Here is a 25,913-nt window from a genome sequence, read left to right on the forward strand (position 1 = left end):
CACTCCACCCTCAGAGGCACTCAGGTGAAAACAAGCAGGTCACGGGCACAGAGCACCCCCCACACGCCCCTGGCCACCCTCCTCTCACCGAACAAGATCTAAACCCCTCTCTGTGGCCTGCAAATGGCTGGCCATGTAATGTATCACCCAAGCCAGAACTTTCTTCCCTTGTGAGAGTAGAGAGGTCCCATCGTTATGCCAGAAAAACAGGCATCAACCAGAACATATGTTCCCCAGCCTACAAGGCCTTGGGTAGCCTGGTGGCACCTGACCACCCACCTCGCCAAACCCCAACATGCCTCCCTCACTCATTCTATCCCTCATTCTGCCCAGACACATTGGCCTCCTCGCCAAGCTCACTCTTACAAGGGCCTTTTGCTGTTCTCTCTGCCTAGAATGCCCTGCCTCCGGATCTTCATGCAGCTTGCTCTTCCCCCTAGTTTATTTAGGGCTCTGCTTAATGCCGCTCCTCAGAGAAGCCTTCCCTGACCACCCTACCTAGAAGAGTCCCTGGTCCTTCACTCTCTGTCCTCAGCCCTGCTTTATTTTCCTCAGTCTCTGCCTGAAATGATCATTTTACATTTATTTGTTGACTGTTAACTACCTGACAACTTCAGAGGGCATTGACCTTGTCTTATTCATCATTAAGCCCCCAGCACAGTGCCCGGCGTATAGTAGGAGCTTACGTTTGCTTAAAGGAAGACATGAATAGTAAATACTCAACCAGTGTTGATCACTAGCATGAGGATTAATTTTGTCAGGCTGGGCCCTGGTTCTCTGGCTAGGAGAGGCCTCAGTATTCCCATCTGCAAAATAGGGAGGGAGGTCAAACGCTGGGGAACTTCTTCCTCCCATCCAAAGCCCAATATTTAAATTTAAATGTCATAAATTTAATAAAATAAACATAATTTATTAAATTACATGGATAAGGTGTGTATTCCCAGGGCAGAATTCCACACGGGGCTCCCAGCTCCTGAGGCCAGGGGCTCCTCATTGAGAAGCAGTGGTGGGAGCGAGGTGGAGTGGGGACCCCTCCCCTGCACATTCACCTCTGCCAGGTTTTCCCGGGTGAGGTGTCCCATCCCAGAGTTTCCGTCCATTCAGTCCCGGAAATCCGCCCACTGCTGGGAACAGATTGGCCAGGACACTGGGATCGCCCCAGTGCTTCCTCCTGCTTCCTGTCTCCTTCCCCTGGGGCCCTGGGGAGGGAACAGAGCCTTGGGGAGGGGGGTGCCTGCACCAAAGTACAAGTGGGCTGGGGTGGGCAGAGCCAATGGGGGAGCTCAGGGCGGAGGCCGAGGCCCAAGAAACTGCCGGCTTGGGGCCACACTTAGTCCCCATCACATCACCCTGCCCCTCTACAACACTCCAGGATTTCCAAGACATAATGTCACCATGTCTGCCTCTGATCCACTGTTATCACTGGCCTGGACTATTGCCACACCTCATCACTGACCTCCCTGCCTCTGTGTGTGTCCTCTGTGACTTGTTCTCACTCCAGCAGCCAGAGCTCTCCTGTTAAAGTGAAAGTCAGATCACGGATCTCCTTTGCTTCAACTCACTGGAGTGGCCCCCAGTGTCACTCAGAGTAAGGGCCGAAGTCCCATGACAGCCTTACAGGCTGGCTTCTCACCATCTCTCCCACCCAATGTCCTATCCTGATCCCCTCACTCTTGCTGCTCCAGCCACGCTTGGCTTCCTGCTGGCTTTTGTCCCCACCTCAGGGCCTTTGCACTTTCTGTTCCCTCTGCTGGACTACTTTCCCCCAAGATACCACCAAGTTCCCAATCTGCCCTCCATCAGATCTTTACTGAAATGTCCCCTTCTCAGTGGGGCCTTCCCCCACCACCCATCTGAAAGTGTGAACTTCTCCGCACTCCCCACCTCCCTTCCCTACACTTTTTCTCTGAAGCACTTCATCTGACCTGCCATGCATTGACTATCTTCTTTCACTAGAACATAAGCTCTGAGAGGACAGGAATTGGGATCTGCCTAGAGCAGTGCCAGGCACCCCATAAAGATTTTTTTGAATGAATACATGTCACACAGCAGCCCCATGCAACAAAGTCTGGTTCTCAAGGCTCAGCTCTCTGTGGCTGGCACAGTCAGCCAACCCTCCTCTGTCCCCTTGCTCCTCCTTGCACTCTAGCCTGCTTGCACATCCTCCAAAGAGCTCTGCTCCCTCCAGCCTCAGGGCCTTTGCACATGATGTTCCCTTTGTTTGGAACCTCCTCTCTCCCTTAGGGCCAGAGTGGTTCCTACTTGGCCTTCAGATCACAGTGTGCTTAGAGATTTCTAGAACATTCTCCCTCCCGTTGTAATAATCAAATGCAGAAATCAAAGCTTCCATTTTTAAAAACTCAGCTCCATCAATTAATTATTTTTTATTTCATGGACTTAAAAGGCACTTCCTCTCTAATATTAGTGGTGAAATCAATTAATAAATAATACTGACAATTGAGCTAAATCAGTCCCATTAATCAGCCACATTAATTATTCAAATAACCAACCCCTTTAATTGCCTGTATTAACTGATTTGTTCCGATAACTGATACCACTTATTGCATACATTAGCTTAATTAATTGGATTAATGAGCAGTAATTAGAGCCCATTATCCTTTATTTCCCCAACACAGTTTTAAATCTGAGCTTTACTTTCAAGGCCTCCATCCTGGCCCGGGGGAAAGGGTGAGGCCCCCCAAGGGATCCTGGAGGAGAGGCAGTAGAGAGCAGCTGCTGTCCCATCCCACCCTGGCCCTCCCTTGCCACGGGCAGACTTGCCCTCTGCAGAGGCCCACTACCTGTCTACCGCCTCTCTGACCGCCAGTTTGTTCCCTTGGGCCTCCAGGCCTGGCCACGTGGACACTTCCCCAACCTTTGCCTCCCTGCTTCTCAGCTTTCCCCCTGCCTTCACCTCTCTGAGGTCCAACTATCCTCTTCTGTAAAATGGGCATAACTGTCTCCCCAGAGGGGCCACAAGGATCCTGAAAAGGAGGGGTGCAGAGTTCCCAAACCCTGCGAGGCTCCTCTTGCTGCCCCAGCTGCCAGCCATGGAGATCTCCCATTCTGCCCTTCCTGGGGGACTGAAGACTCTTTCGACCCTTCGCTCCGACCATCACTCACCCTGGTCAAAAAGCAATAGTGCTCTGTGCTCCTTAGTTTTTAAAGGCCCTGGGCAGAGAGAGCAGAGGTAGAAAGTCTTTCCCTGGGGCACCTTGCCATGGGGTCTTTGGGATTCTCTGCCAGGTAGGCTCTTGGCTTTAGCCCCTGGCCTGCCCCACCTCCTGTAAGATGGGCTGCCTGCCACTGTCTTGAAGACATCCCTGCTCCTTCTCCACCATTCTGTGCCCTCGGTCTTCTTGACAGTGGTGAGCTTGCCAGCAGGTGTTTAGAAAGGGTACAAGCCCTGTGATTATAGGGCAGATGGGGGCCATTCTCTCTGAGGCTTCTGAGCCCTGAGAGCTACTAATTGATATTCAAATTCTGCTGGAGAAGAGCAAAGGGGAGGGCATGTGTGGAGTTTGTAACTTGGTCCAGGACACACAGCTGGCTCAGACTAGATCCGTTCCTTGCACGAGGCAGGCTCCCCTGGAAAAAGGGGAGCGCTTCAGGGTGGAGATGAGGAGAAGGTGGGGAGGGGAGGGCAAAGAAAACTAATATTTCAATGGGACCATGAGCCCAGAATCGATGTCAAGAAGAAGGAATGGAGCAGGGATGGGAGGAGAGAAGACCCTCTCAGGCTCTGGAGAGGGCCCTCCACTGGGAGGGGGGAAGCAGCATTACCCTGGGCATGTCCCCCTCAGTGGGCCTCAGTGAACTCTTCCGAAACATGGGCATGGTGAGAGCAAGAGCAGTTCCTTGTACTGGAGCTTCCCTGGGCTAAGCCCAGGACAAATGGTCTACCTCATCTAGTTCTCACAGTGCCCCTATGACCTGGGTGCTGTTATTGTCCCCAATTTACAGATGGGGAAACTGAGGGTCAGACAGGGCAAGTGAGTTGCTCAATGTTGTGCAGTCGGTGAGGTACCCAACTTCCTCCCCATACTCCACAGAGCTCCAGGATTCTGCAAACAAGGTCCCCTGAGGGTTTCGGGGGATGTGGCTCCAGCTGGGGGTGGGGGTACAGTCCGTCCTTCCTGAGCCAGTGCAGTTCCCACAGCCTGAGGCATCCAGGGGTCTCAAGGACTGTGAGAAAGTCTCCACAGGAAATGAGATCCGGGAGCAGCTGGGCCCCTTCGGAAGACAAGGACCAGCCGCCCAGAGCCTGAGGAGACCAAACAGGCTGGGCCCACCACAGCCCCCTCCCCTGGTGGGTAATCACTACCAGATGCCCAGCTGCTGACGTCACTCTGCAGGGCCGAGAGGGTCGTGAGACTCTGGGGAGTTTTGGGAATTCTTGGACCAGAATCAACATTCCAAAAGGAAATGGGATGGGGAGAGGGGGATGGTTCTTGGCCTGTTCTCGGTGCCTGGCACAGGGCTGGGTGTCCCGAGCTCTCCTGTGGGGTGCCACCTTCTCCAAATCTCCCTCTGAACAGCCCTGGGAGTGGGGTGGAGGGGGCTGGGTCTCTGTGATCTGGCAGGGGGGAAAGGACACTTGGGTGTGACACTTTACGATGAGTAGAACTGCCTTCAAATCCTCCGCAAAGGAGAGGTCCTCATAAAACATAAATCAGAGTGACGCCCTCCTCTACTCAAGGTCCACGATGGCTGCATCTCCCTGGGTCAAAGCCAGGTCCCTGCTGGGCCTTCCAGGCCTTCCATTATCTGAGCCCGTTTCCTCTCTGGCCTCGCCTCCCACCACTCCACTCCCCAGGCCCCATCTTCATCTCCTCTAGCCACTGTGGGTCTCGGCTGCTCCTCAAACATGCTAAGGACACTCCTACCTCAGGTCCTTTGTACCTGCTGTTCCCTTGGTCTGGCACACTCTTCCCCAGATATCAACAGGGTTTGTTCCCTCATCCCTTTGTCCAAACATCACCTCAAAGAGACCTTTCTCCTGGCTAACCTTCCTAAATTGCTACCACCAGACATTCCCCTACTGTGACCAGTTCCCCTAGTTGGTTTCAATATTTCTCCCAGCGCTTCTCTTCTGTATGACCATATAACTCCTGTCTTATCACGTCTCCCCCACACTGGAATGGGGGCTCCATGATAGCAGCATTTTGTCTGCTGTGCTCATCGCTGTCTCCCCAAAACTTGCAAGAGTGTCTAGGGCATAGTTGCATCACACTAAATATTAAAGGGAATGAAATTCCAACTCAACTAAAGTGTCATTTCAAGCAACCTCACAAAATCTCAGTGTCTTCATCTGTAAAATGAGCTCCCATTATCTCCCTTCCAGGGGCTTATGGGAGGTCATTTAAGGAATGTAGAAATGGCTTTGGGATTTGTACTTGGCGGGAGGTGAAATGTGACCTAGTGACTTGGGGGCTGGTCAAGCCTGGGGTCAAATCTAGGCTCTGTCAGTTAATCTCTCTGTGACCCCAGGAAAATCCTTTCCCCTCTCTGAGTCCTGGTGTCCTCACTGGTAAAATGAAGCAAGTAGAGGTGCCCTTCACAGGGCCTGGGTACTAGATGGCACCTGTGGGGTGCTTCAGGCAGGGTCTGGCCAGTTGTGAGCCGTATCTTGACCACCTCTTGGAAGACCCTGGCCTGACAGTTCCTGTGTGCAGGCATGGATGTGGTGGAAGGTGTTGGGGCCTCCTTTCTTCACTGGGCCTCCCCTTCTTCCTCCTTACCACGGACCGAAGGGGAGGGTGTCAGGGCTCTCTGGACCTGCTATTTCCCTGCAGAAGATTGAGGTGCGGGGGTGGGGGGGAGGCGGAGGCAAGGCTGGTGCTCTCCTTTCTGGGAGCTAAAGGCCCTTCAGCCCTTATGCTACTGGCCCCTCCTCCCTCCTTCCTCCTCATCCCCCATGATCTCAGCAGGGAACAGGGCACCAGGAAACTCCTGCAGCCTCACCTCTTCCTCTTCCTTCCTTCTGCTCCAGGTGCAGCCTGCCTCCAAGGGGGTAGGGGAGGGACACCAGCTACCTCAGCTTAGACCACTCCCTGAACAGCCACTGAGATGACCCCCTTGGGACACTCGGGAATGGGGCCCCAGTCTTGCTCAGTGGCAGTTCTCAAATATCCTCCTCTCCAAACTGTATGTATCATCAGAGACCATTCCAGTCCCATCTGGGCTGCTGAGAGATTGAGGCCCAGAGTAGGGCAGGGCAAATCTGAGATCATACAGGCAAAGCAGCTCTCCGGGATGCAGGGCTGGGCTTCAGGGGCTCCTGGAAGAAACGTTTAATTCCTGGCCTCCTGCTTGGTCTGGAGGGCAAGTGGGACACTGGGTCTCAGGACACCAGGAGGGGCCTCAATCGAATCTGCTAACCCCACCCCCCTCAGGACCACGGGACACTCTGGATGACTGGGGGATGGAGGGCAGTCTGTTTCCTCTGCCAGCTGTGGGGCAGGCCTGATGCTGCCGGGACCACCAGGGCCCCTGCTCACAGGGTGGAAGCCTGGGTCCTAGACTTGACATCCTCAAGGTTTCTCAGGACCATCCTTCCCAGAAACCCTGGCCCTATTGGAGGGGAACGGGCTGCCCAGCCTTTAAGGGCACGAGCCAGGAAGGTGAACTTCTAACCTTCCACACTGTTGCAGGCAAGTAAATCGGACCTTTCCTCATCTGTAAAATGGGGATGATAATAGTGCCCCTCTTCTGGGACTGTTGTGCGGAGTAAATGCCCAACCTGTGCAAGGACAAGGCAGGGACAGAATTACACCAAAAGGAAACTTAAAAGTCCCTGATGCTAACAGGGTATCCTGCTTTGTTGGTTGCCCCAAGGGCACTGATTTCCCCTCAAACCATTCCCAACCCCGCAGGCCCTCCTCAGGCCCAGCTCAGTCACTCACCCTCTGGGTCCCAGTGCGGGGCATCTTCGTCCCACTGCAGTCATGGTTCCCCGCGGTCACTGCCTGCAGCCTGGACACTTCCTCAGCCCGATGGCTCCCGCCTTTCTCAGGCCACGGAGCTGTGGAGCTCAGTGCAGTACTTCGGGGGCGGAGCCTGACCTGTAGACCACGCCCCGGACACGCCCCTCGTCCTCGGCCGGGGGCCGCTCCACAGCTTACACCTCCCGCCGGGAAGGACACGCCCCGCCTCCAGCACGCCCCTCCGCCTCCTGTCTCGCTCCGCCCTCCCTCATCTGTCCGTGGCCGGGGCCGGGAAGGCCACGCCCCCCGAGCACACCCTTCCTCCTCGGCCCGCCCGGTTCCAACGCCAGCTTCCCCCGACAGCTCGCCGTGCAGCCTGAAAAGGCCACGCCCCTAGACACGCCCCTCCATGCGCCCCGCTCCTGCAAACTCCCAATGCACATCTCAGACCTTAGGATGCCTCAGAACGGCCCAGAACCTATCAGGCCCTCTTCCTCACATACAATCCTTGCTCCTCGGGGCGCCTGGGTGGCTCAGTCGTTAGGCGTCTGCCTTCGGCTCAGGTCATGATCCCAGGGTCCTGGGATCGAGCCCCACATCGGGCTCCCTGCTCCGCGGGAAGCCTGCTTCTCCCTCTCCCACTCCCCCTGCTTGTGTTCCCTCTCTCGCTGTGTCTCTGTCAAATAAATGAATAAAAGCTTCAAAACAAAACAAAACAATCCTTGCTCCTCCACGCCCAAGTAAGGCTGAACTAAGGAGGGGGATGGCAGACGACGGCAGCCTGGAGATATCAGAGACGAAGGAAAAGCACTTACTCTTTGTGGTGTACCAAGCACTGTGCTAAGATTTTACAAGTCCTGTATGTTATTCTTGAATTCTCATCACTGCCCTACAAGGTAGGTGCTCTCATTATGCCTTTCTATCCGACGAGGAAACTGAGGCTCAGAGAAGGGAACGGACTTACCCAAGGTCATGCAGTCAGTAAGAGGCAGAGTCTGGGCTGGATTCATCCTGCAGCTTTACAAAGTCTTGCTCCCCCGTTGAACAGAGGTCTAGACTCAATTACCCCAGTGCACAGAAGCTGTGCTTGGTGTCTCAGGGAAAAGCCATTGAAGAGAGGTTTATTTTTGCTCAGCTGGGGCCTTTTTCTTCTTTATTTCAAGAAGCACATCTGACTAGTGCGGTTTAGACACAGGCTGTGAGAGTTGAAAAGCTGGAGACTGCAATGGATGGGATTGAGGAGTCTCCCAAGGGCATGAAGCACACAGCTGCAGGGTTTCAAAGGTGGTGTGTACAGTGTGAGAGGTGAGTGTGCAGCCACAAGCGGCAGGCGGTTTTCTGCTCAAATCTAGCTCTGCCACCTTGGCTGAGTCTCATTTTCCCCATCTGTAAGATGGGGCTAACGACAGATGCTTTTACAGAATTGTCTGTGAGTAACATTGGTTTTGACACCCAGTAGAATGGGTGCTTCCTAAATGGGAGCTAGGGTCATACCATCACTATTTGTATTTTTCATGAACTCAACTTACCCTATAACTAAGTTAAGTGGCACCCAGGGGAGCAGTGTTGTCCAGCAGAACTAAAGGTGGTGATTTGGGTGTGGGGGCCCTGGGCAGGGATCCAGTGATTGGGTTTGGGACCCAACCAGCTGTGGCAGGCCCCTGCTGGAGGCTGCCTAGGGCAAGTCAGGTGGACCTTAGTTCAAATCCCACCTTGTCATTCGCCAGATGTGCAACCTGACTGGGGCAGATGACTTTCCCTCTCTGAATCTCAACTTCCTCGTCTGTCATATGGAAATAACAGAATCTCCTCCCCAGTTGTTTTTGTTTAGTTTTGTTTTACATATTTTATTTATTTGTCAGAGAGAATGAGAGAGAGGCAGGCAGAGGGAGGAGCAGGTTCCCCGTTGAGCGAGGAGCCTGATACGGGACTCGATCCCAGGACCCTGGGATCATGACCTGAGCCGAAGGCAGACACTTAACCGACTGACCCACCCAGGTGTCCCTTGTTTTGTTTTTTGAGAATTAATTGCAAGTGAAGGATGAAGCACAGTGCCTGGTCTGTAGTAAGCACTTGATTAATGCGTAGGGTTTTTATTCCCCCCCCCCCCGCGGGGGGGGGGGGGGGGGGGGGGGGGGGGGGGAGGTCCTCTCCAGGCTCTATTGGCAGGAGGCTTGGAGACACCATTCCTGCAGGTCCCACCCTCCCCCTCGCCTGGTGGGCACCTACCTTTCTGGAGGCACATTCCTGGGGGCTCTTTCTTCTTTTCTGTCTGCCCTGGGATCCTCAGGCTTTTCCATGGGGCCCATTGCAGAAGGGTTGGGTCCCACTGCTGGCGTGTCCTCCAGGGGGACATTGGTCCCCACCACCACCTCCTTGGCTGCCTCCACGCCTGGAGGGTTGGGCAGACCTTGGGGCACCAAGTGGGGTTCTGGGCCCACCTCCTTGGTCTCCTGGGTAGCCTGTTGGTCCCGAGCCTTCTTGGTGCTGAGACGAGGCATGGTGCCCATGTGACTGTACATGTCGCTGGAGCGGGCGTAGGCGAGGGGGCTTTTGGGGACAGTCACCATGTCATCCTGTGTAGCCTCAAAGGGATCAGGCTCCAGATGGGACCCGAGACTGATGGTGGTTGAGGACCGTTTCAGAGTGAAGGACCGAGGGAGGTTGGAGAGACTCCCGATGCCCTTGAACTTGAAGAACTCTGGTTGGGGGTTGGGGGTTGCGGGGGAGAAGAGGAGGGAAAGGAGTTAATGTCAGCAGCAATAATAATAACAATAAAAAATACATGTCACTTCTCTTATTGAGGGTTCAGGGAGGGTCAGGGCTTCACAGACATTCCCTCTGTTATGGTATAACCCGGCAGCTCTAGAATCACGGAGCCCTGGGCTTCAATCTCTTCTCTTGCACATCTTAGCTTTGTGACCTTAGGCAAGTCGCTTGACCTTTCTGAGACCCATTCTCCACATCAGCAAAACAGAGACTGTAGTACCCACCTCCTGTGGGCAGCAGGAGGACTGAAGGAAAGCATGTAAATAACATAACAGCCTCCACAAGTAATGAAGATAATTATGATGGTCATCACAGTAAATGCCTCTGGTTGGTCAAATATGCTTCAAGCATCACCTCACTGAAGTCCCAGCACAGTTCAATGGCACAAGTTTAATTTCCCTTTTTGCAGATGACCAAGTGCAGGTTAGAGCTGTGGAAGGAACGGCCCCGAGGTGGCTTAGCCAGCAGGTGAAGCGTTTGTGTGTGTGGGGGAGGAGGAGCAGGGAGGGGGGTGTGTTTGAGCACCTGGGGCGGGGGATGAAATGAGAAGGGGGTTGTTGGGAGCCTGGGCAGCCCACTCTCTGAGGTTCTGTCCTTCCTGTCAGCTGAGCGCACGGTCCTGACTCAGGCGGCAGGGCTCGGTGATACCATCTCCTCATTTCCGCAGGGGTGCGTGTGCGCTCCCTCCGCCCCGCCCCCAGCTGTGGGACTGCCCCTCCTCGAAGCCACCACCATCTGACAACCCTATGGCCTCCGGATGAGGGAAAAGGGAAAACCCTGGCATTTTCACTTCCTGGGCACCCTCTGCCTCCTCGGGTCCTCACCACTGTGTTGGAATATATAGGTAGGATGCCCCCATTGAGGAGAGAGGAAACTAAGGCCCAGAGAGGGGAGGGACTTGCCCAGGGTCACACAGCAGGGCTGAGCCTGGATGAGGGCTCAGGGCTCTGGACTCGGGTGGGGTGTGTGTGTGTGTGTGTGTGTGTGTGTGTGTGTGTCAGTGTCCTGGAGCTTTCCTCCCAGCCCTGCCCACTCCCTAATTGGTCTTAGCCTCTGCCTTCTGACAAACTCTGATTCTGATGCCCTGCTCTTAGAAAGCTATGCCATGGGCCAGAAATGTGCCAGTGCGAGGAGGGGGACCAAGAACTGCGGTTTCTTGGGCACCGGGGGGTCTGGAGGAAACAGCAGTGGGACAGTAGAGGGTACCCGAGGCCTGAATTTAGGGACATGGGATTGAGCCCTGCTCTGAAGCCCTATATGATCTCAGGCAAGTCTCTGGGCCCCAGTATTTTCATCGGAATGCAGTCATAATCCTGGCCCTGTACACCAGCCCCTTCCCACCCCCATGCCGGCAGACTGAAGGACTCAGGGGAAGCAGAAGTTTGCTGAGACCAGGAGGGGACCGCCCTGGGGAAATAGAGCCTTGGTGACTGTGACCCCTCATCGAGTTGCACCAAGTCCCAGCGTCACTGATGCTGGGGACGTGGGACAGCATCCCATGGCACACCCACACACACTCCAGCCCAGTAACTTCCAACCCAGCACTTCCCGCCCCCCCCCCACCCCACCGTGTGAACCAGTCCCAGAGGCAGGGTGTGGAGTGTGTGGAAGTCTTCAGTTGCCCGGCCATGGGGTCCAAGAAAACCAGAGATGGACACACAGATGAATGCAGGGACAGAGAAACAGAAACGGGGAGAGTCAGAGACAAGAAACAGACGGAGAACCAAACCAGCAGGAGACAGAGAGAGCTACCGGGCCAGAGTGCTGGAGGGTTGGCGACAAGGAACCCAGAAGCAGGGAGCTCCGGAGAGGGGCAGAGATGGACAGAAAGAGAAACGGAAATGAGACCGTGATAAAGAAGCAATGCAGAGAGAGGCTGAGCTGGACGGACAGACAGAGGGATGAAGGGCAGTGCAAAGGGCACCCCACACTCACTGAACTTTCTGCTGGCTTTCTTGGGCCCCTCCGTCATCTTGGCAAGTCGTGCAAAGCCCCTGGCCGGTGGGCAAGTGGCCACTCGCAGCTCAGGACATCAACGTTGAGGTTCCTCCCTCACCTCCCCTTCCCCTTTCTTGCACCCTCTCACTCGCTTCCTCTGTGTATTTTTAAACCAGTGAAACTCCCACAGCTCCACCCTCCCCATCCTCTCCACAGGGGGCGGGGGCCAGAGCCTCCCCCATTCTGGGCCCCTGGGGCTGCCTCCTCGGCCTTGGCTGGGGGTGGGGTGTAGGGGGGCAGGGAGCAGACCACAAGCCCATGGGACCTGGAGGGCCCTGGAGACAAACCACAGGCCCCAGGAATGGAGCCTGCTAGGCGGGGGGCTGTCAGGGGGTCTGGCAGAGTCAGGCTGGCCCACAGGGCAGTTTGTTCTAAGCCTCGGTGTCTGGGGGAAGGACTGGCGGCAGCGAAGAGTTCTGTGGTTAGGCCTGGGGCCGTGGGACCACCCAAACCCAAATTCCAGCCTTGGCTGGCTTCTTTGTCGCCATGTGATCCTGGCTGGGCCACTGACCTCCCTGAGCCTCAGGTTCCTCACTGTGAGCAGGGGGCATTGGCCACGCCTACCTCACAGGGTCTAGTGCTTGGTGCAAAGCCTGGCACAGAATGGGGGGGCCACCAAGGCACGATCATTCCTTCTTAAGCCAGCGGCGACATGGTGATAATTTGCTCCACCACACCCATTGTACACACAGGGGGAGACTGAAGCGCAGGCAGGCAGAGGGATTGTCCCAGGTCATATGGCAGGTTGATGGCACAGACTGGGTTACATCTCCCCCCTTTTAGGTTCCTTAGCCCACAGCCTGGTGCTTTTCCATCATACAACGTGTGTGTTTGTGTGTGTGTGGGTGTGTGTGGGTGTCTTGCTCGTGTGGGCAGGAAAGAGATGAGGAAATGAAACTCCCCTACAAAGGTTGTTCCAGACACCTGTGGAGGCTGTCAGCAGCTGCTGGTGTTGAGGCGGCTACAAGACCCGGGGTTTCAAATCCCAGCTCTGTGTACTGCAAGCAAGTTACTGCTGCCTCTGAAGCCCCAGGCACCTGATCTCTAGAATGAGCACAAATGCAAGGGACACAGTTAAGTCACAGAGGCTCCAGCATGATTGGACATGCTTATCCTGGCCCCCAGGCTGGCAACCGGGCCTATGAGAGAGGGAGTCCAAGGTCAGATGGGGCCCTTCCTGCATCCTCTATAAAAATAATGACTAACGTCTTCTGATCTCTTAGTACATTCCAGCCAGAGAGCTCAGTCCTCCTGCCCTAAGGGGTAAATGGTGTGTCTCTTGTCCCCATTTTACAGATGGGGAAACTGAGCCGCCACACCCCACCCCCCCCTGCCGCCAAAGTCAACTGACCTGGAATTAGGACCTGCTTGTCCAGCTATGGAACCTGAGGTACTGACTTCCAGTCCCACAGCTCCTAAACCACACCCCCCCCAACCCCGGCAGCTGGATGATGGGCCCTGGTGGAGGAAGCATCTGACTAAACCTTCTTTTTTTTTTTTTTTTTTAAGTTTTTATTTATTTATTTGTGAGAGAGAATGAGACAGAGAGAGAGAGCACGAGATGGAAGAGGGTCAGAGGGAGAAGCAGGCTCCCCGCCAAGCAGGGAGCCCGAAGTGGGACTCGATCCCGGGACTCCAGGATCATGACCTGAGCCGAAGGCAGTCGCTTAACCAACTGAGCCACCCAGGTGCCCATGACTAAACCTTCTTAATGGGATGAGGGGGAACCTGAGGCCCTGAGGGGAAAAGGGACACACCCTATGAGACCGAGACAGCAGAGTCCTGCTCATAGACAGGCCTGGATGGGACCAGTGTGCAAAGTTCAAATGAAAGGATGGGGTTTCTGGGTCATGGACCTGGGAAGAAAAGGTCCTTCTACTGAGTCCTGACCATGAGCCAGGCATGGAGCTGTAAGCCTCCACAGATCATCCAGTGAGTCCCTACAACAGACCTGTGAGGCGAGTGTTGGTACTGTCCCATTTTACAGATGAGCAAACTGAGGCTGAAGAGGAGCAGAGACTAGACAGACAGACAGCCAGGTGTCCTAGCTTCCAGCCTGGTGCTCCCTCCCACCTCCAGTTGTCAGGGGAGAGAGAAGGGCCTGCGGCCTGGTGGTAGCTAGGGGTCTTCCTCATGGAAGCAGAGGGTGGTTCCCCTGGCTTCTCTCCTGGGAGGCAGTCCCAGTGACTTGGGCTAAGTGCTGGGTTTCTGGCACTCCCGACTTACTGTGTGACCTTTCATGAGACACTTTACCTCTTTGGGACTCAGTTTCTATCCATGAAATAGGTTCACAGGAGCTCCCATTTCCAGAGGTTGTTGGGAGGATGAAAGGAGCAAATGTTGCCCAGGCTAATCTGCTGTAGCCTTGGCAGCCCCTGGTGGTTGTTGCTGAGGGGTGGGGGTGGTCCAGGCGGGGGGCAGATTGGCACAGGCCCAGAAGACCCCAGGGGAGAGCCCATGGTCCGAGAAAGCCAGGAGTCCCGGGCCGTGCTGAGTCTGTGTTGCTGTGGCTTGTGAGCTTTAGGCCAGTCCTGCCGTTGGCCTGGGCTCCAGGGCAGTGGCTGCGTCCCTGGGAGAATGAATGGGGCTCAGTGTGGCAGCTCCGCTGAGCTCAGAGCCCCCTTTGTGCTGCCTTGAGTGGCCGTTGGGAGTGCGGCTGGGGACCTGCTGGCGGGCGGCTGTCCCGCCGGCCCTCCTCAGCCTGCGTTGGAGGCCAGCCCAGAGCAGCCCGTGTGCTTCTAGCCCCAGAACATACAAGTGCTTTCCTGCCTTCGGGCCTCTGCTTCAGCGGGACCCACCCCCGCAACGCTGCCCCCCCACCCCCCGCCACCGCCCCACCAACTGGCTGCAAGTTTTGCCTCCGTTGAATGACCCCAGCTCTAGATTGAGCCTAGATTGAGCCATAGTGCCCTAGGGAACCCTGCTTTGGTTTCTGTCCCCTCCCTCCTGCCCCTTTCCCCCAGTGTGTGACTCAGTGGCCTGCACTTTGGCCAGGTACTATTAGGGATTGGAATCCTTCAACTTCATAGTCAAAGGCACTGGACCCTGGCAAACCTGAGTTTAGATCCCATGTGCAGGACCCCGGGCAAGACAGGTCACCTTGCTGAGCCTTGTTTTTCCCATCAGTGAAAGGGGACAAACACAACATCTCTCCCATGATCCTGTGGCAGTGAAATAAAACATTTATCCTGAGAGTATTATCCATATTACATTCACTTGAGTCTTTATTTGCATGTTCCAGACAGACCGCCTGTTCCCTGAGAGAGGAATTGGCCCTCCGTATCCGTGTTGGCCCCGTGCCTGCCATACTGTTGGTCTCAGTCTTCTCCCGGCTTGACCCAGTTGTCTGGTATTGGGGGTTGTGTAGGCTGATGGTAAATGAGCCTGGGCTTTGTTTGTTGTTGTTGTTTTCGGTTTTTTAAATTTTAAATAGGCTCTGTGCCCAATGTGGGGTTTGAACTTACAACCCTGAGATCGAGTCGCATGCTCCACCCACTGAGCCAGCCAGGCACCCCGACCCTGGGCTTTGAAAGCAGAGACCTGGCTTTAAATCCCAGCTCCATAGCTTCCTGGCTGTGTGGCCTCGGGCAGGCCACATCATTACTCTGAGCCTCAGTTTCCTCTTCTGTAACTTGGGCCCAATATGAGCAACCTCCTAAGAGGGGCACTGTAAAGCTGCGGGGAAATGACACATAGCAACACAGGGCTGAGCCCAGAGTCAGTACCTAGCTGGTGTGGGCAGAATGTCCATGGCGTACAGGGCCGCAAGCATCACCCCGCCATCCTCGGTCTGCTCTCTCTGTATCCAGTGCCCCTTTGTCTCCTGGGACATCCCAGCAGCCAGGAGCAGCCCACCCATGAGCCTGTCTTCTGCTTCCCTCCATATGCCCCCCAACCTGTCCCTGCTCAGGAGAGGAAAACAGAAGGTCTGGGCCAGAGTCAAACAGCTGGCCAGTAACTCCCTCTTCTACTCTGTGCCTGTTTCCCTGTTAAATGGCAGCAGGACCAGAGGCTCTCACAGAGTATGGTCAGTCAGTCAGCAAGCATTTACTGAGTCCTGGCCACATGCCTGGCTTGGCCAGCTTAGCTGATCCACGAAGCAGGAAACATTTTCCTCAAACCAGCAAATCAGAAGTCATCAGAGTCCGTGAGAAATCATTTCCAGCTAGGACCTAATTCCTTCGCACTTCCACCTGGATGATCCGGGACCCCATGGCGGGGCAGTGGGGGCTGCCTTCTGAAGGGCTCCTGACTGCTTCTGCCAGGGAGGGCCGAGGGCCCAAAGCTCTGAGGGGAAGTGACTGGCGGATGTTGGGGTTCAGGCCAGGGATGGTCGGGTGGAGGTGACAACATCAGCGGAACATCTTCTGAGGCCTCTGCCCACAGGATGTGACTTAGGGAGAGCTCGTGGGAAACAGGCAGGGGCCCCAGTACACCTCCAATACTACCGTTCCCTCCCACGCCTCCCATGGGCATCCAGGATACCTAGGCCAGCAGTGTTGGGCCCTGGCTGCGCCCTAGCTCTGCCTCTGACATGCCTAAGTGCTTGGGCTTTGTGCCAGATTAACCTGGTTCAAATACCAATGTGGCTGCTGGCCAGCTCTTTGACCCTGACCAGGTGATGTTACCTCTGCGTTCCAGCGTCCTTGTGTGTACAGCAGAGGTGATCATAGTACCTACTTCCTATGGCTCAGTGAGAATTGAGATAATTCTCAGAAAGTGCTGCATGTACGGCTTGGACCATTTATTTTCCCTCCACAAATTGTAATTACTACAATTTCCCTCCTTGCCCTCCCCACCCCTAATTTAGCCAATGGCCTCCCTGCTTCTACAGTGTACCCATGAAGCTGACCCCAGATCACTCCCTGACATGTCTCATGGCTGCCTAAAACCCTCGATGGCCTCACACTGCCCTCAGGAGGGGGCTCCCTAGTGCTCACCTGGCCCCCGAGGCCCTCCGTGGCAGGGCCCTCCCCAGAACAGGGTCTCTTGGGACGCCAGGATAATCAGACCTGCTTCCTCCTACAAGGAGGCTGCAAGGCCCAGCCATGAAGGGTAAGGGCTGCTGGGCCACCCTGAGGGCTTCCTGCAGGGAGACAGATAACGGGGTACAATGAGGAGCACAGCCCCGAAGGCGGGAAGGTCCAAGGAGTTAGCAAAGCACAGGAGGGAGATTCCTGCCACCATGGCCTGGGAGACAGCTGGAAAGAGCCTCAAATGTCACAGTTTGTGTTTCCCTGAAAGACAGCGGGGGAGGGAAATACAGGCAGAGCCCATTTTAGAACGACCTGGAAGGTGCTGTGAGGGCGACAGATGGAGAGGCCAGACTGGGAAGACCAGGACTCAGGACCTATCAGCAGAGGACTGGAGAGGAGGGGCAGACTGAAGGGGTGCAGAGATGGTAGAAAGAACTGATTTGCTGTGGGTTGATTGTTGAGTAGAGCTGGAGGAAGAATCTAGAGGCTCCTAGAGCCGGGGAGATATCAGGAAAATGCTGGGGAAGGGTTGGAGTAGGAGAAGGGTTGGAGTAGGGGAAGGGGGCATAGGGTCAGAGAAGGAGATGGGTGGTGGGCTTGGTGCCTGGCATACGGACAGCAGGCCTCAAACAGCACCATTGCTATACCCCTGGCCAGACTGTAAATAGTTTGACTCAGGAGAATCCTCTTCAGAATCAGACAGACCAGGTTCCAGTCCCAGAGCTGTCACTCTGTGACCTTGGGCAAATGACCTCACCTCCCTGAACCTCAATGCCCTCTTCTGTAAAATGGGCTAGTCAACCTGCCGATGGGGCGGTTGATTCAGGATTCAGCAGGGTTCAGCAGGAATGCCCAGCAATTCCTGAGCACACAGGGGTTCTGGCTAAATGCTAACTATTTTTGTGATACTGACCCAGGCTGACCAGCCCAGGCGCAGCTCGGCGGGGATGGGGCTCCTGTGGGTTTCATCCCTGCCTTCCAGAAAACAGGGGGTCCAGAGCTGGAAGGCCCGGGCGTTGCTCGCTCCCCGCCTCCAGTGTCGCCGCGCCCCCTTGCGGCCGTCGGTTGCCATGTCAACGGCGGGTGGCTGGGGCCCGGGGAGGCGGCGGCGGGGGCCGTTCTCTCCTCCCAGGACCGGAGGCCGCTCCCTCGGCGCCTCCCGCCTTCGCCTGTGGAGGGGCACTCCGAGCCGGGGAGGAGAGGGCTCTCTGCGGCAGCTGACCTGTGGGGGTAAACTGAGGCACGCAGCAAGGCGCCCCGCAGCCAGGTGTCGAGCGCGGGGCCCCACCTCCGAAGGCGGAGGAGGGGCCGCGGGCGGTGACGCGCCGAGGGCGGCCGGCGGACAGCGGGCGGGCGGGCGGCGGCGGCAGGTGCGGCCGCGGAGGGTGGGAGGGAGGAGGGAGGGGGCGGGCGGAGGGGGAGGGGAGGGCGAGGCTGGGGCACCTCCCCCTTTATAACGCGCCCCCTCCCGGGCTCTCGGGCCGCCTCCTTGTCGGCTCTTCCCGTCTCGCCCCCTCGCCCGGCCGCCCCGGGCCCGGGCCCGGCCAGGGAGCCCCCAGGCCGCGGCTCGGGGGCCGACCCCCCCGCCCGCCGCCCCGCGCAGCCCGGCGGAGGCGGCGCCGTCGGAGGAGGAGGAGCAGGGCACTGCGGCTGGCCCCGGATCGGGAGCCAGAGCGGCAGCGGCTTCGGCAGCAGCGGCGGCCCGGGCCGATGCAGCGGGACGCACCGCCCCGAGCCCCAGCCCCGGCGCCCCGGCTCCCCGCGCCCCCGATCGGGGCCGCCGCCAACAGTGGCGGCGGCGGAGGCGGGGGCAGCGGCGGCGGCGGCGGAGGCGCCTCTGCAGCTCCGGCTCCTCCTGGCCTCCCGGGAACTACAAGTCCCAGGGGGCCTGGCGGCGGGCGGCGGGCGGAAGAGGCGGGGTCGGCGCCGCGAGGCCGGAAGTGGCCGTGGAGGCGGAAGTGGCGCGGCCGCGGAGGGGCCTGGAGCACGGCGGCGGGACCCGGAGCGGGAGCAGCGGCGGCGGCGGCTGGGGGCGGCGGCAGCGGCGCGCTGGAGGCGGCCATGGCAAAGCAGTACGACTCGGTGGAGTGCCCCTTTTGTGATGAGGTGTCCAAATATGAGAAGCTCGCTAAGATCGGCCAAGGCACCTTCGGGTAAGGCTGCGCCCCCGGGGGACCGGGAACCCTGGGCCTGCACGCCTCAGGGCCGACGTCGGAACGCCCAGGGCCGAGCCCAAGGTGGTCGGGAAGCCCCGGAGTACCAGACGTGTCTCCTGGTCTCGCTAGGCCGCACCGCAGCCCGCCAGGGCCTGACGGAGCCGGCTGGCGGGGAGGAGCCTGAGGCCAGTGATGGGGGGCGGGGAGGGGTTGCAGAGAGGAGCCTGTGAGGGGATCGGGCTCTCCGAGAGACGCCTGGGTGAGGAGACTGAAGGGAGGAAGTAGAGCCTCGGGGAAGGACCGCAGATAGCGGGTGGCAGGGTAGGGGAGTGCCCTGGGTACCCGGCCCAGCCCCGCCCGGGGAATCCCTTTTTCCTGCCCTCCTCCTCTGGTGGGGGAAGGGCGGGCCCTGCCGAAACGGCCTGATGAAACCTCTTGGGTCTCCCTCTCGGCCTGCAGGGAGGTATTTAAGGCAAAGCACCGTAAGACCGGCAAAAAGGTGGCTCTGAAGAAAGTGCTGATGGAGAACGAGAAGGAGGGGGTGAGTATGGGCCGGGTGGGCGGGCCTGCCAGCTCCCCTGGGCACAGGCTTGGGTTTCCACCCTACTTGTGCTGGGGCTCTCGCCTCGAGAGTCGTGTGTGTGTGGTAGTTTGGGCATTTCTGTATTCCAGAGAACTTGACTTCTGAATTGGATTTTTTTATTCAAATATTTTAGAGCATTTGGTATTTCATTCTTAGGTAAATATGGTTGGGGCCAGGAGGGGGAGCTCATGCTTGCAGAGTGCACCTCGTTTCCTGAAGTTAGGAAGCCTTTAAACAGTGCTTGAACACTGTTTCCTTAGCATTTGTTTTGTGTAAGGTACAAAGAAATTGCACGTGATGGCTTTAAGAGGGTGGCTGGAACTCAGTTGAAAAGGAGCAGTCCCCGTCCGTACCTCGTCTTAGCCCTAGTCCAGCTTCCCAGAGACCTGCTTCTTAGCAAGGACATTTCTTTAAATAAATGTTTTTGTTACCACCTAGTATAATACAGACATAGAGCTAAAATTTAAAGGTTGAAGAAACTGTGGAGCATTTAGTGACTAGTAGGCAAAGCGTGTGTGTCAAGTCCCACTGTTTTGGTTTATTGTGTCACACCAGCTGCTTGAGGGGCACATACTACTCGTACACCCATTTTACAGATAAAACGTCTGAGGCAGCTGATTTCAGAGCCCATGACCTTACTCTCTTTTTCCCACCTGTGTACCTTAATATGGACCCCATGGCTTGTTCATTGGTCTGTAGTTCACTCACTCACCTTTGACCCTCCTGTGTTTCTCCTGCCCAGTTCCCCATTACAGCCTTGCGGGAAATCAAGATCCTCCAACTTCTGAAACATGAGAATGTGGTCAACTTGATTGAGATTTGTCGAACCAAAGGTATGTGGTCTGGATCTTGCCCCCATTTTCAGATGGGGAAAATGAGACTTACAGTCTAAGGCTTTGTTTGCAAAGTTGGAAGTGGACACACCTAAATTGCCTCTTCTTAACCCAGACATACCAACTGTGACTGCTGTCTCGGGTCCCTTCATCGTAGCTGTTGCTGCCCCAGGGCCTGCCACAGCACCCCGCCCAGAGGAGGCACTCAGGAAATAGTTTTCCAGTGAAGGAATGCACAGCCGGATATCCGAGTGTCCACGGGTTGGAGGGGTGGAAGCTGGTTGTGGGAAAATGAGTTGCACGTGGGGTTTTTTACTTTCTTTTTCTCCCCCCTCCCCCCGTTCTTCCCATCTCAGCTTCCCCCTATAACCGCTGCAAAGGCAGTATATACCTGGTGTTTGACTTCTGCGAGCATGACCTTGCTGGGCTGCTGAGCAACGTCTTAGTCAAGTTCACGCTGTCCGAGATCAAGAAGGTCATGCAGATGTTGCTCAACGGTCTCTACTACATCCACAGAAATAAGGTGGGGGTCAGAGTGGGGAAAGGGACCGAGGCTTGGGTTGGCCTTGGCTCCCACTGCTGGGTGGGTGTGACTGAAGGGTCCCCGGAAGCCTGATTGAGCCCTCTCACGCTTCCTGCAGATCCTGCACAGGGACATGAAGGCAGCTAATGTGCTCATCACTCGCGATGGGGTTCTGAAGCTGGCCGACTTTGGGCTGGCCCGGGCCTTCAGCCTGGCCAAGAACAGCCAGCCCAACCGCTATACCAACCGTGTGGTGACGCTCTGGTACCGACCCCCGGAGCTGTTGCTCGGTGAGGACTCCCGAGCGGGCGGAGGGGGGCAGGGGCTGGGCACTTACCCAGCCTCCGTCCCCCACTGCCAGGGCTTCTTGAGCCACCGGCCCCGGGGCGTTGCGTCTCAGGAGGCTCTCGGGCTCAAGGGGCCCTCCTGGTGCGCTCTTCTTCCCAGGGGAGCGGGACTACGGCCCCCCCATTGACCTGTGGGGTGCTGGGTGCATCATGGCGGAGATGTGGACCCGCAGCCCTATCATGCAGGGCAACACCGAGCAGCACCAGCTTGCCCTCATCAGCCAGCTCTGTGGCTCCATCACCCCTGAGGTGCGTGGCCAGGCTGCCTGGGCCCCTGGTCCCCACAGGATGCAGAGATCCAGAAGTCCTCCTGGCAAGGGAGGAGCGGGGAGCGGAGTAGAAGGAAAGCTCTGGACAGGTGGCTGGTGGACGGACAGAGCCTGCTCTTTAGAGCCTCGCGGGCTATGCTTGAGTCTCGCCCCCATCACAGTTCGTGGCCTTGGGGAGGGCATTTGAATCCCTCACCTCGGAGCGGAGTTTCTCTTCTGTGGAACAACCATGCCTATATCAGGCTTGGTGGATGTATTCCAGGTGACTGTATAAAAGGGCCTGGGACTTGGTGTGTGCCAGGTACATGGTCACTGCTGCTTTTACCTTGGAGAGGTCAAGTTCGCCCTCCAAGGGTGGTCTGGGAGCATCTGAATGGGAAAGTTTTAGTCCCTTCGGGTGCCTAGCCAGGGGACAAGCCACGCACCCCCTGAATTAACACCCATCTTGTCTCCATGCCTCCTGCGCAGGTATGGCCCAATGTGGACAAGTACGAGCTATTTGAGAAGCTGGACCTGGTCAAGGGCCAGAAACGGAAGGTGAAGGACAGGCTGAAGGCCTATGTGCGAGACCCCTACGCGCTGGACCTCATCGACAAGCTGCTGGTGCTGGATCCCGCACAGCGCATCGACAGTGACGACGCCCTCAACCACGACTTCTTCTGGTCAGACCCCATGCCCTCGGATCTCAAGGGCATGCTGTCCACCCACCTGACGTCCATGTTCGAGTATCTGGCGCCGCCGCGCCGGAAGGGCAGCCAGATCACCCAGCAGTCCACCAACCAGAGCCGCAATCCCGCGACCACCAACCAGACGGAGTTTGAGCGCGTCTTCTGAGGGCCAGCTGCCCGTGCTTTTCGTTAGGGCGGTTCTATTCTTTCTTCTGCTTTGTGACTTGGACTGTGGAGATGATGGGGCATCTGAGTTTTCTCTAGTGCTTATTTCATTTCATCCCCACCCTGGGGCACTGGGAACACCAGCTGAGCGGACTGGAGGAAAGCTTTGGCTGAGAGGCCAGGAGGGCACTGGAGTGCCTCGCCGTGTTCCCTGGCTTTCCATTTACCTTCAGACAGGAATGGGGTGGGAGGAGAGGCACACCCCACCAGTGACTTTCTAAGAGTTCCCAGCATGATAGGAGGAAGGGACAGGTCCCTCGCCTGTCGCCAGCCCTCCTCTCAGGATGAGAGACTTGCGTGGGGGACAGAACCGGCCCCAGGAGTGGGCCACTCTTGGTCCGACCCTCAGAAGCCCTGGGGCTGGCAAAAACTTGGTTTCTTCAATAGAGAATTTTATCGTGTTTCATTTGTTCAGTTTGGAGACATCCCTGGACACCGTTTGGTCAGTTACAATTAAAGTTGACTTTTTTTTCAGTAAGTGGCTGCGTGCTGTGTTCTGTGTTCAGACCCCCAGCTCTTCACCCTGTGGCCAGCACAGTGGGCCTAACGATTGGGATTTGATTTGTCAAGTCTTGATTCTTTTCTTCATCCCAGTTCATGTCCCCGGACATAATTGCAGAGGACTTTTGTCTTTTGAGTACCTTCCAGAACACTTGTTGTCCTGCTCCACCAAAGAGCGGGCGCTATGATGCTCCCTTGCTCCTGTCCACTCGGTGTCCGAGGGAGAGGGAAGACAGGGACAGGGTCTCGGCTCCCCGGAGAGGGAACCGGGGAGAGTCTACCGTGTGCCCTGGCTCGCCTGACGTGCTCGAACTTGACTCGTGAGCACAGGAGGCTGCAGAAGGCTCTCCATCAGCGAGTGACAACAGATCTGTAACTTGCGAAGGTCCCTCAGGCTGCTGAGTAGTGGGAGGCCTAGGGGAGGCAAGAGAGAAAGGACCAGAGCCATTGGAGGAGGATCTCCAGGGTCTTGGGGAGGTGGCAGTCACTTGGATTAGGATGGCGAGTGAGCAGAAGGACAGAACAGTGGGAAGGTTGAGGTGTCACATGTCAGAGCTATAATCCTTGGAGGAGAACCACGTTTTGGTGGATACATTTGCTGTGAGTGTGAAGCTGGGGACAGACACATTTAAGGCAAATTCTACATTCGTGTCTCGGGAGGAGGCCTTTTGAAGGAGGACCCCGAAGGAAGGTTGGCAAAACTTTAAACCAGAACTGTCTCTGTAGAAATTGACCCAGATCTCCAGATCTCAACTTCACAAAGACCAGAAGTTAAAAAAAAAAAAAAAAAAAAAATCCTAAACTTCTGACTAGTGTTTCAGTTTGTCAAGGCTGCTGTAGAAAATCACACCGTCACACAGACAAGGTGGTTTACAACAGAAATTTATTCTGTCACAGTTCCAGAAGCTAGAAGTCTGAAACCCAGGTGTCAGCAGGGTTCATCAGCGGGGCTCTGCCAGAGAATGTTCCATGCCTGTCTCCTAGCTTCTGGTGATGGCTGGCAGTCCTTGGCTTTTCTTGGCTTGTAGATGAACCTCTCCAATCTCTGCCTCTGTCTTCACCCTGTGTTCTGCCTTCTGTGTGTGGCTGTCTGATAAGGACACCAGTCATTGGATTTAGGATCCACCTTGATCCGGTATGATCTCATCTTAACCAGCTATATCTGCAAAGACCTTTTAAAAATATATATATATATGTATATACATATATATATATATATTTTTTTTATTTGAAGGAGAGAGAGAGTGAGCAAGAGAAAGCACAAGTGGTGAGGGGTGGGGAGCAGCAGAGGGAGAGGGAGAAGCAGATTCCCCACTGAGCAGAGAGCCTGATGTGGGGCTCGATCTCAGGACCCTGAGATCATGACCTGAGCTGGAGGCAGACACTTAGCTGACTGAGCCACCCAGGTGCCCCTGCAAAGACCTTTTTATTTATTTTTTATTTTTTAAATATTTTATTTATTTATTTGACAGAGAGAGATACAGCGAGAGAGGGAATGCAAGCAGGGGGAGTGTGAGAGGGAGAAGCAGGCCTCCCGCGGAGCAAGTAGCCCAATGCGGGGCTTGATCCCAGGACCCTGGGATCATGACCTGAGCCGAAGGCAGCCGCTGAAGCAACTGAGCCACCCAGGCGCCCCGCAAAGACCTTTTTAAATAAGGTCACATTCTGAGGTTCCAGGTGGACACGGGCTTCTATTCAACTCAACACAGTAGCAAGTAATCAAATCCATATGGAAACAACTGTGAGGTGTCCTAATGGCTATTGAATCAATAGTTTGTTTTTTTTTAAAGATTTTTAATTTATTTGCATGCAGGGGGAGGGGCAGAGGGAGAGGGAGACAATCCCAAGCAGGCTTCACACCCAGTGTGGAGCCGGTTGGGGGGCTTGATTTCATGACCTCGAGACTATGACCCAAGCCGGAACCAAGAGTTGGACGCCCAACCAACTGAGCCACCCAGGCGCCCCTCAAGTCAGTAGGTTTTTTGTTTTTTTTTTTAAAGATTTCTATTTACTTATTTGACAGAGAGAGACATAGTGAGAGCAGAAACACAAGCAGGGGGAGTAGGAGAGGGAGAAGCAGCCTTCCCGCGGAGCAGGGAGCCCGATGTGGGGCTCGATCCCAGGACCCTGGGATCATGACCTGAGCCGAAGGCAGACGCTTAACGACTGAGCCACCCAGGCACCCAAGTCAGTAGGTTTTGTTTTTTTTTTAAAGATTTTATTTATTTACTTGACAGAGACATAGCGAGAGCAGGAACACAAGCAGGGGGAGTGGGAGAGGGAGAAGCAGGCTTCCCGCAGAGCAGGGAGCCCGATGTGGGACTCGATCCCAGGACCCTGGGATCATGACCTGAGCCGAAGGCAGACGCTTAACGACTGAGCCACCCAGGCGCCCCCAAGTCAGTAGGTTTTGAATGACCTAACTGATGAGGGAAAACTCACGGGGCTGGCCAAAATTGTCAGAGGTGTGGTTTTTTCTCTGAAGGATAAAGAAAGCTGCTGTGAGAGAGGCTCATGTTCTCTGACCCAGCAGTTCCTCTTACAGAAGTTTCCACTGACACACAGTGACAGCCCATTACCTCATCGAATCCTCACTACCAGCCCAGTAGTTTCATTCCTTCGTTCAGCGTGTATTTATTGTCTGCATCTTCCAAGGACCAGACTTTTCTAGACTTAATAGTTAATAAGCCGTGGCCACCCCCACCTCTATGGAACTCACATTCTAGTAGGTTCGAACTAGTCTGATGGGATAGATTGTGTGGCAAACGATAAAGTGGAATAAGAAGGGAAAAGAGTGGGAGTCAGTGGAGGGGCTCAGGGTGACAGGGGAGAGCAGAAATCCCAAGAGAAATGGGGCATATGGGGGGGCTAGAGGGTTGCACAAGTGCCAGGATCCAAGGCTAGGAAGTTTTCAGAGAGCCTTGTGCGGAGGGGGACACACGTTTCAAAAGGTCCCAGTGACTATGTTGGAAAAAAACAGAGCTGGAAGCCGGGGGAGCAGTTCGGGCTGCTGGAATAATCCAGGCATGAGGTGATGGGGGCTTGGGCCGGCCTGGTGATGTAGCTGTTGGCATGTGTGTTGATTTATGCGTGGCTGTGAGGGCAGGTCTGTTTTCAGGTTGGATGTGAGTGTGAATGA

At 55.8% G+C, this 25,913-nt stretch overlaps 2 protein-coding genes and 1 long non-coding RNA gene across 5 annotated transcripts in view; 2 read left to right on the top strand and 1 right to left on the bottom strand.

The window, feature by feature from the left end:
- SH2D3C (SH2 domain containing 3C) overlaps positions 1–11,793 on the bottom strand; it is a 29,011-nt gene extending 17,218 nt beyond the window's left edge. For 2 of the 3 annotated variants that reach the window (XM_081803655.1, XM_081803654.1), the window contains exons 1-2: positions 11,631–11,793; positions 9,156–9,627 (exon numbers count right to left, since the gene is read on the bottom strand). In XM_081803655.1, the coding sequence (XP_081659781.1) occupies positions 9,156–9,627; positions 11,631–11,667 (509 nt within the window). In that variant the 5' untranslated portion in view covers positions 11,668–11,793. Of the gene's footprint in view, positions 1–6,905; positions 8,195–9,155; positions 9,628–11,630 lie in introns of those variants that run through there. The other variant, XM_081803658.1, reaches the window with a different exon arrangement.
- On the top strand, positions 10,400–14,904 carry LOC145717136 (uncharacterized). Its single transcript, XR_014140170.1, has 2 exons — positions 10,400–10,539; positions 12,990–14,904. It is a non-coding gene; the product is annotated as an uncharacterized LOC145717136 (long non-coding RNA).
- A 3,643-nt stretch (positions 14,905–18,547) lies between these two features.
- CDK9 (cyclin dependent kinase 9) lies at positions 18,548–22,751 on the top strand. The gene is made up of 7 exons (XM_006744147.3): positions 18,548–18,822; positions 19,285–19,366; positions 20,151–20,241; positions 20,598–20,764; positions 20,883–21,054; positions 21,212–21,360; positions 21,849–22,751. The coding sequence occupies exons 1-7, from the start codon at positions 18,731–18,733 to the stop codon at positions 22,212–22,214; spliced, it is 1,119 nt and encodes a 372-aa protein (XP_006744210.1). The 5' UTR covers positions 18,548–18,730; the 3' UTR covers positions 22,215–22,751.
- Positions 22,752–25,913: the final 3,162 nt, after the last annotated feature.

Source organism: Leptonychotes weddellii, chromosome 14 (genome assembly GCF_054177405.1).
Source record: "Leptonychotes weddellii isolate Sample4059 chromosome 14, ASM5417740v2, whole genome shotgun sequence".
NCBI classification, from domain to species: domain Eukaryota; kingdom Metazoa; phylum Chordata; class Mammalia; order Carnivora; family Phocidae; genus Leptonychotes; species Leptonychotes weddellii.

Excerpts from the sequence above, each read along its gene's own strand:
- CDK9 (XM_006744147.3), top strand. The coding sequence starts at position 18,731 with ATGGCAAAGCAGTACGACTCGGTGGAGTGCCCCTTTTGTGATGAGGTG. Across the intron at positions 18,823-19,284 it reads ATCGGCCAAGGCACCTTCGG|GGAGGTATTTAAGGCAAAGC; the intron begins GTAAGGCTGCGC and ends CTCGGCCTGCAG. Across the intron at positions 21,361-21,848 it reads GTGGCTCCATCACCCCTGAG|GTATGGCCCAATGTGGACAA; the intron begins GTGCGTGGCCAG and ends CCTCCTGCGCAG.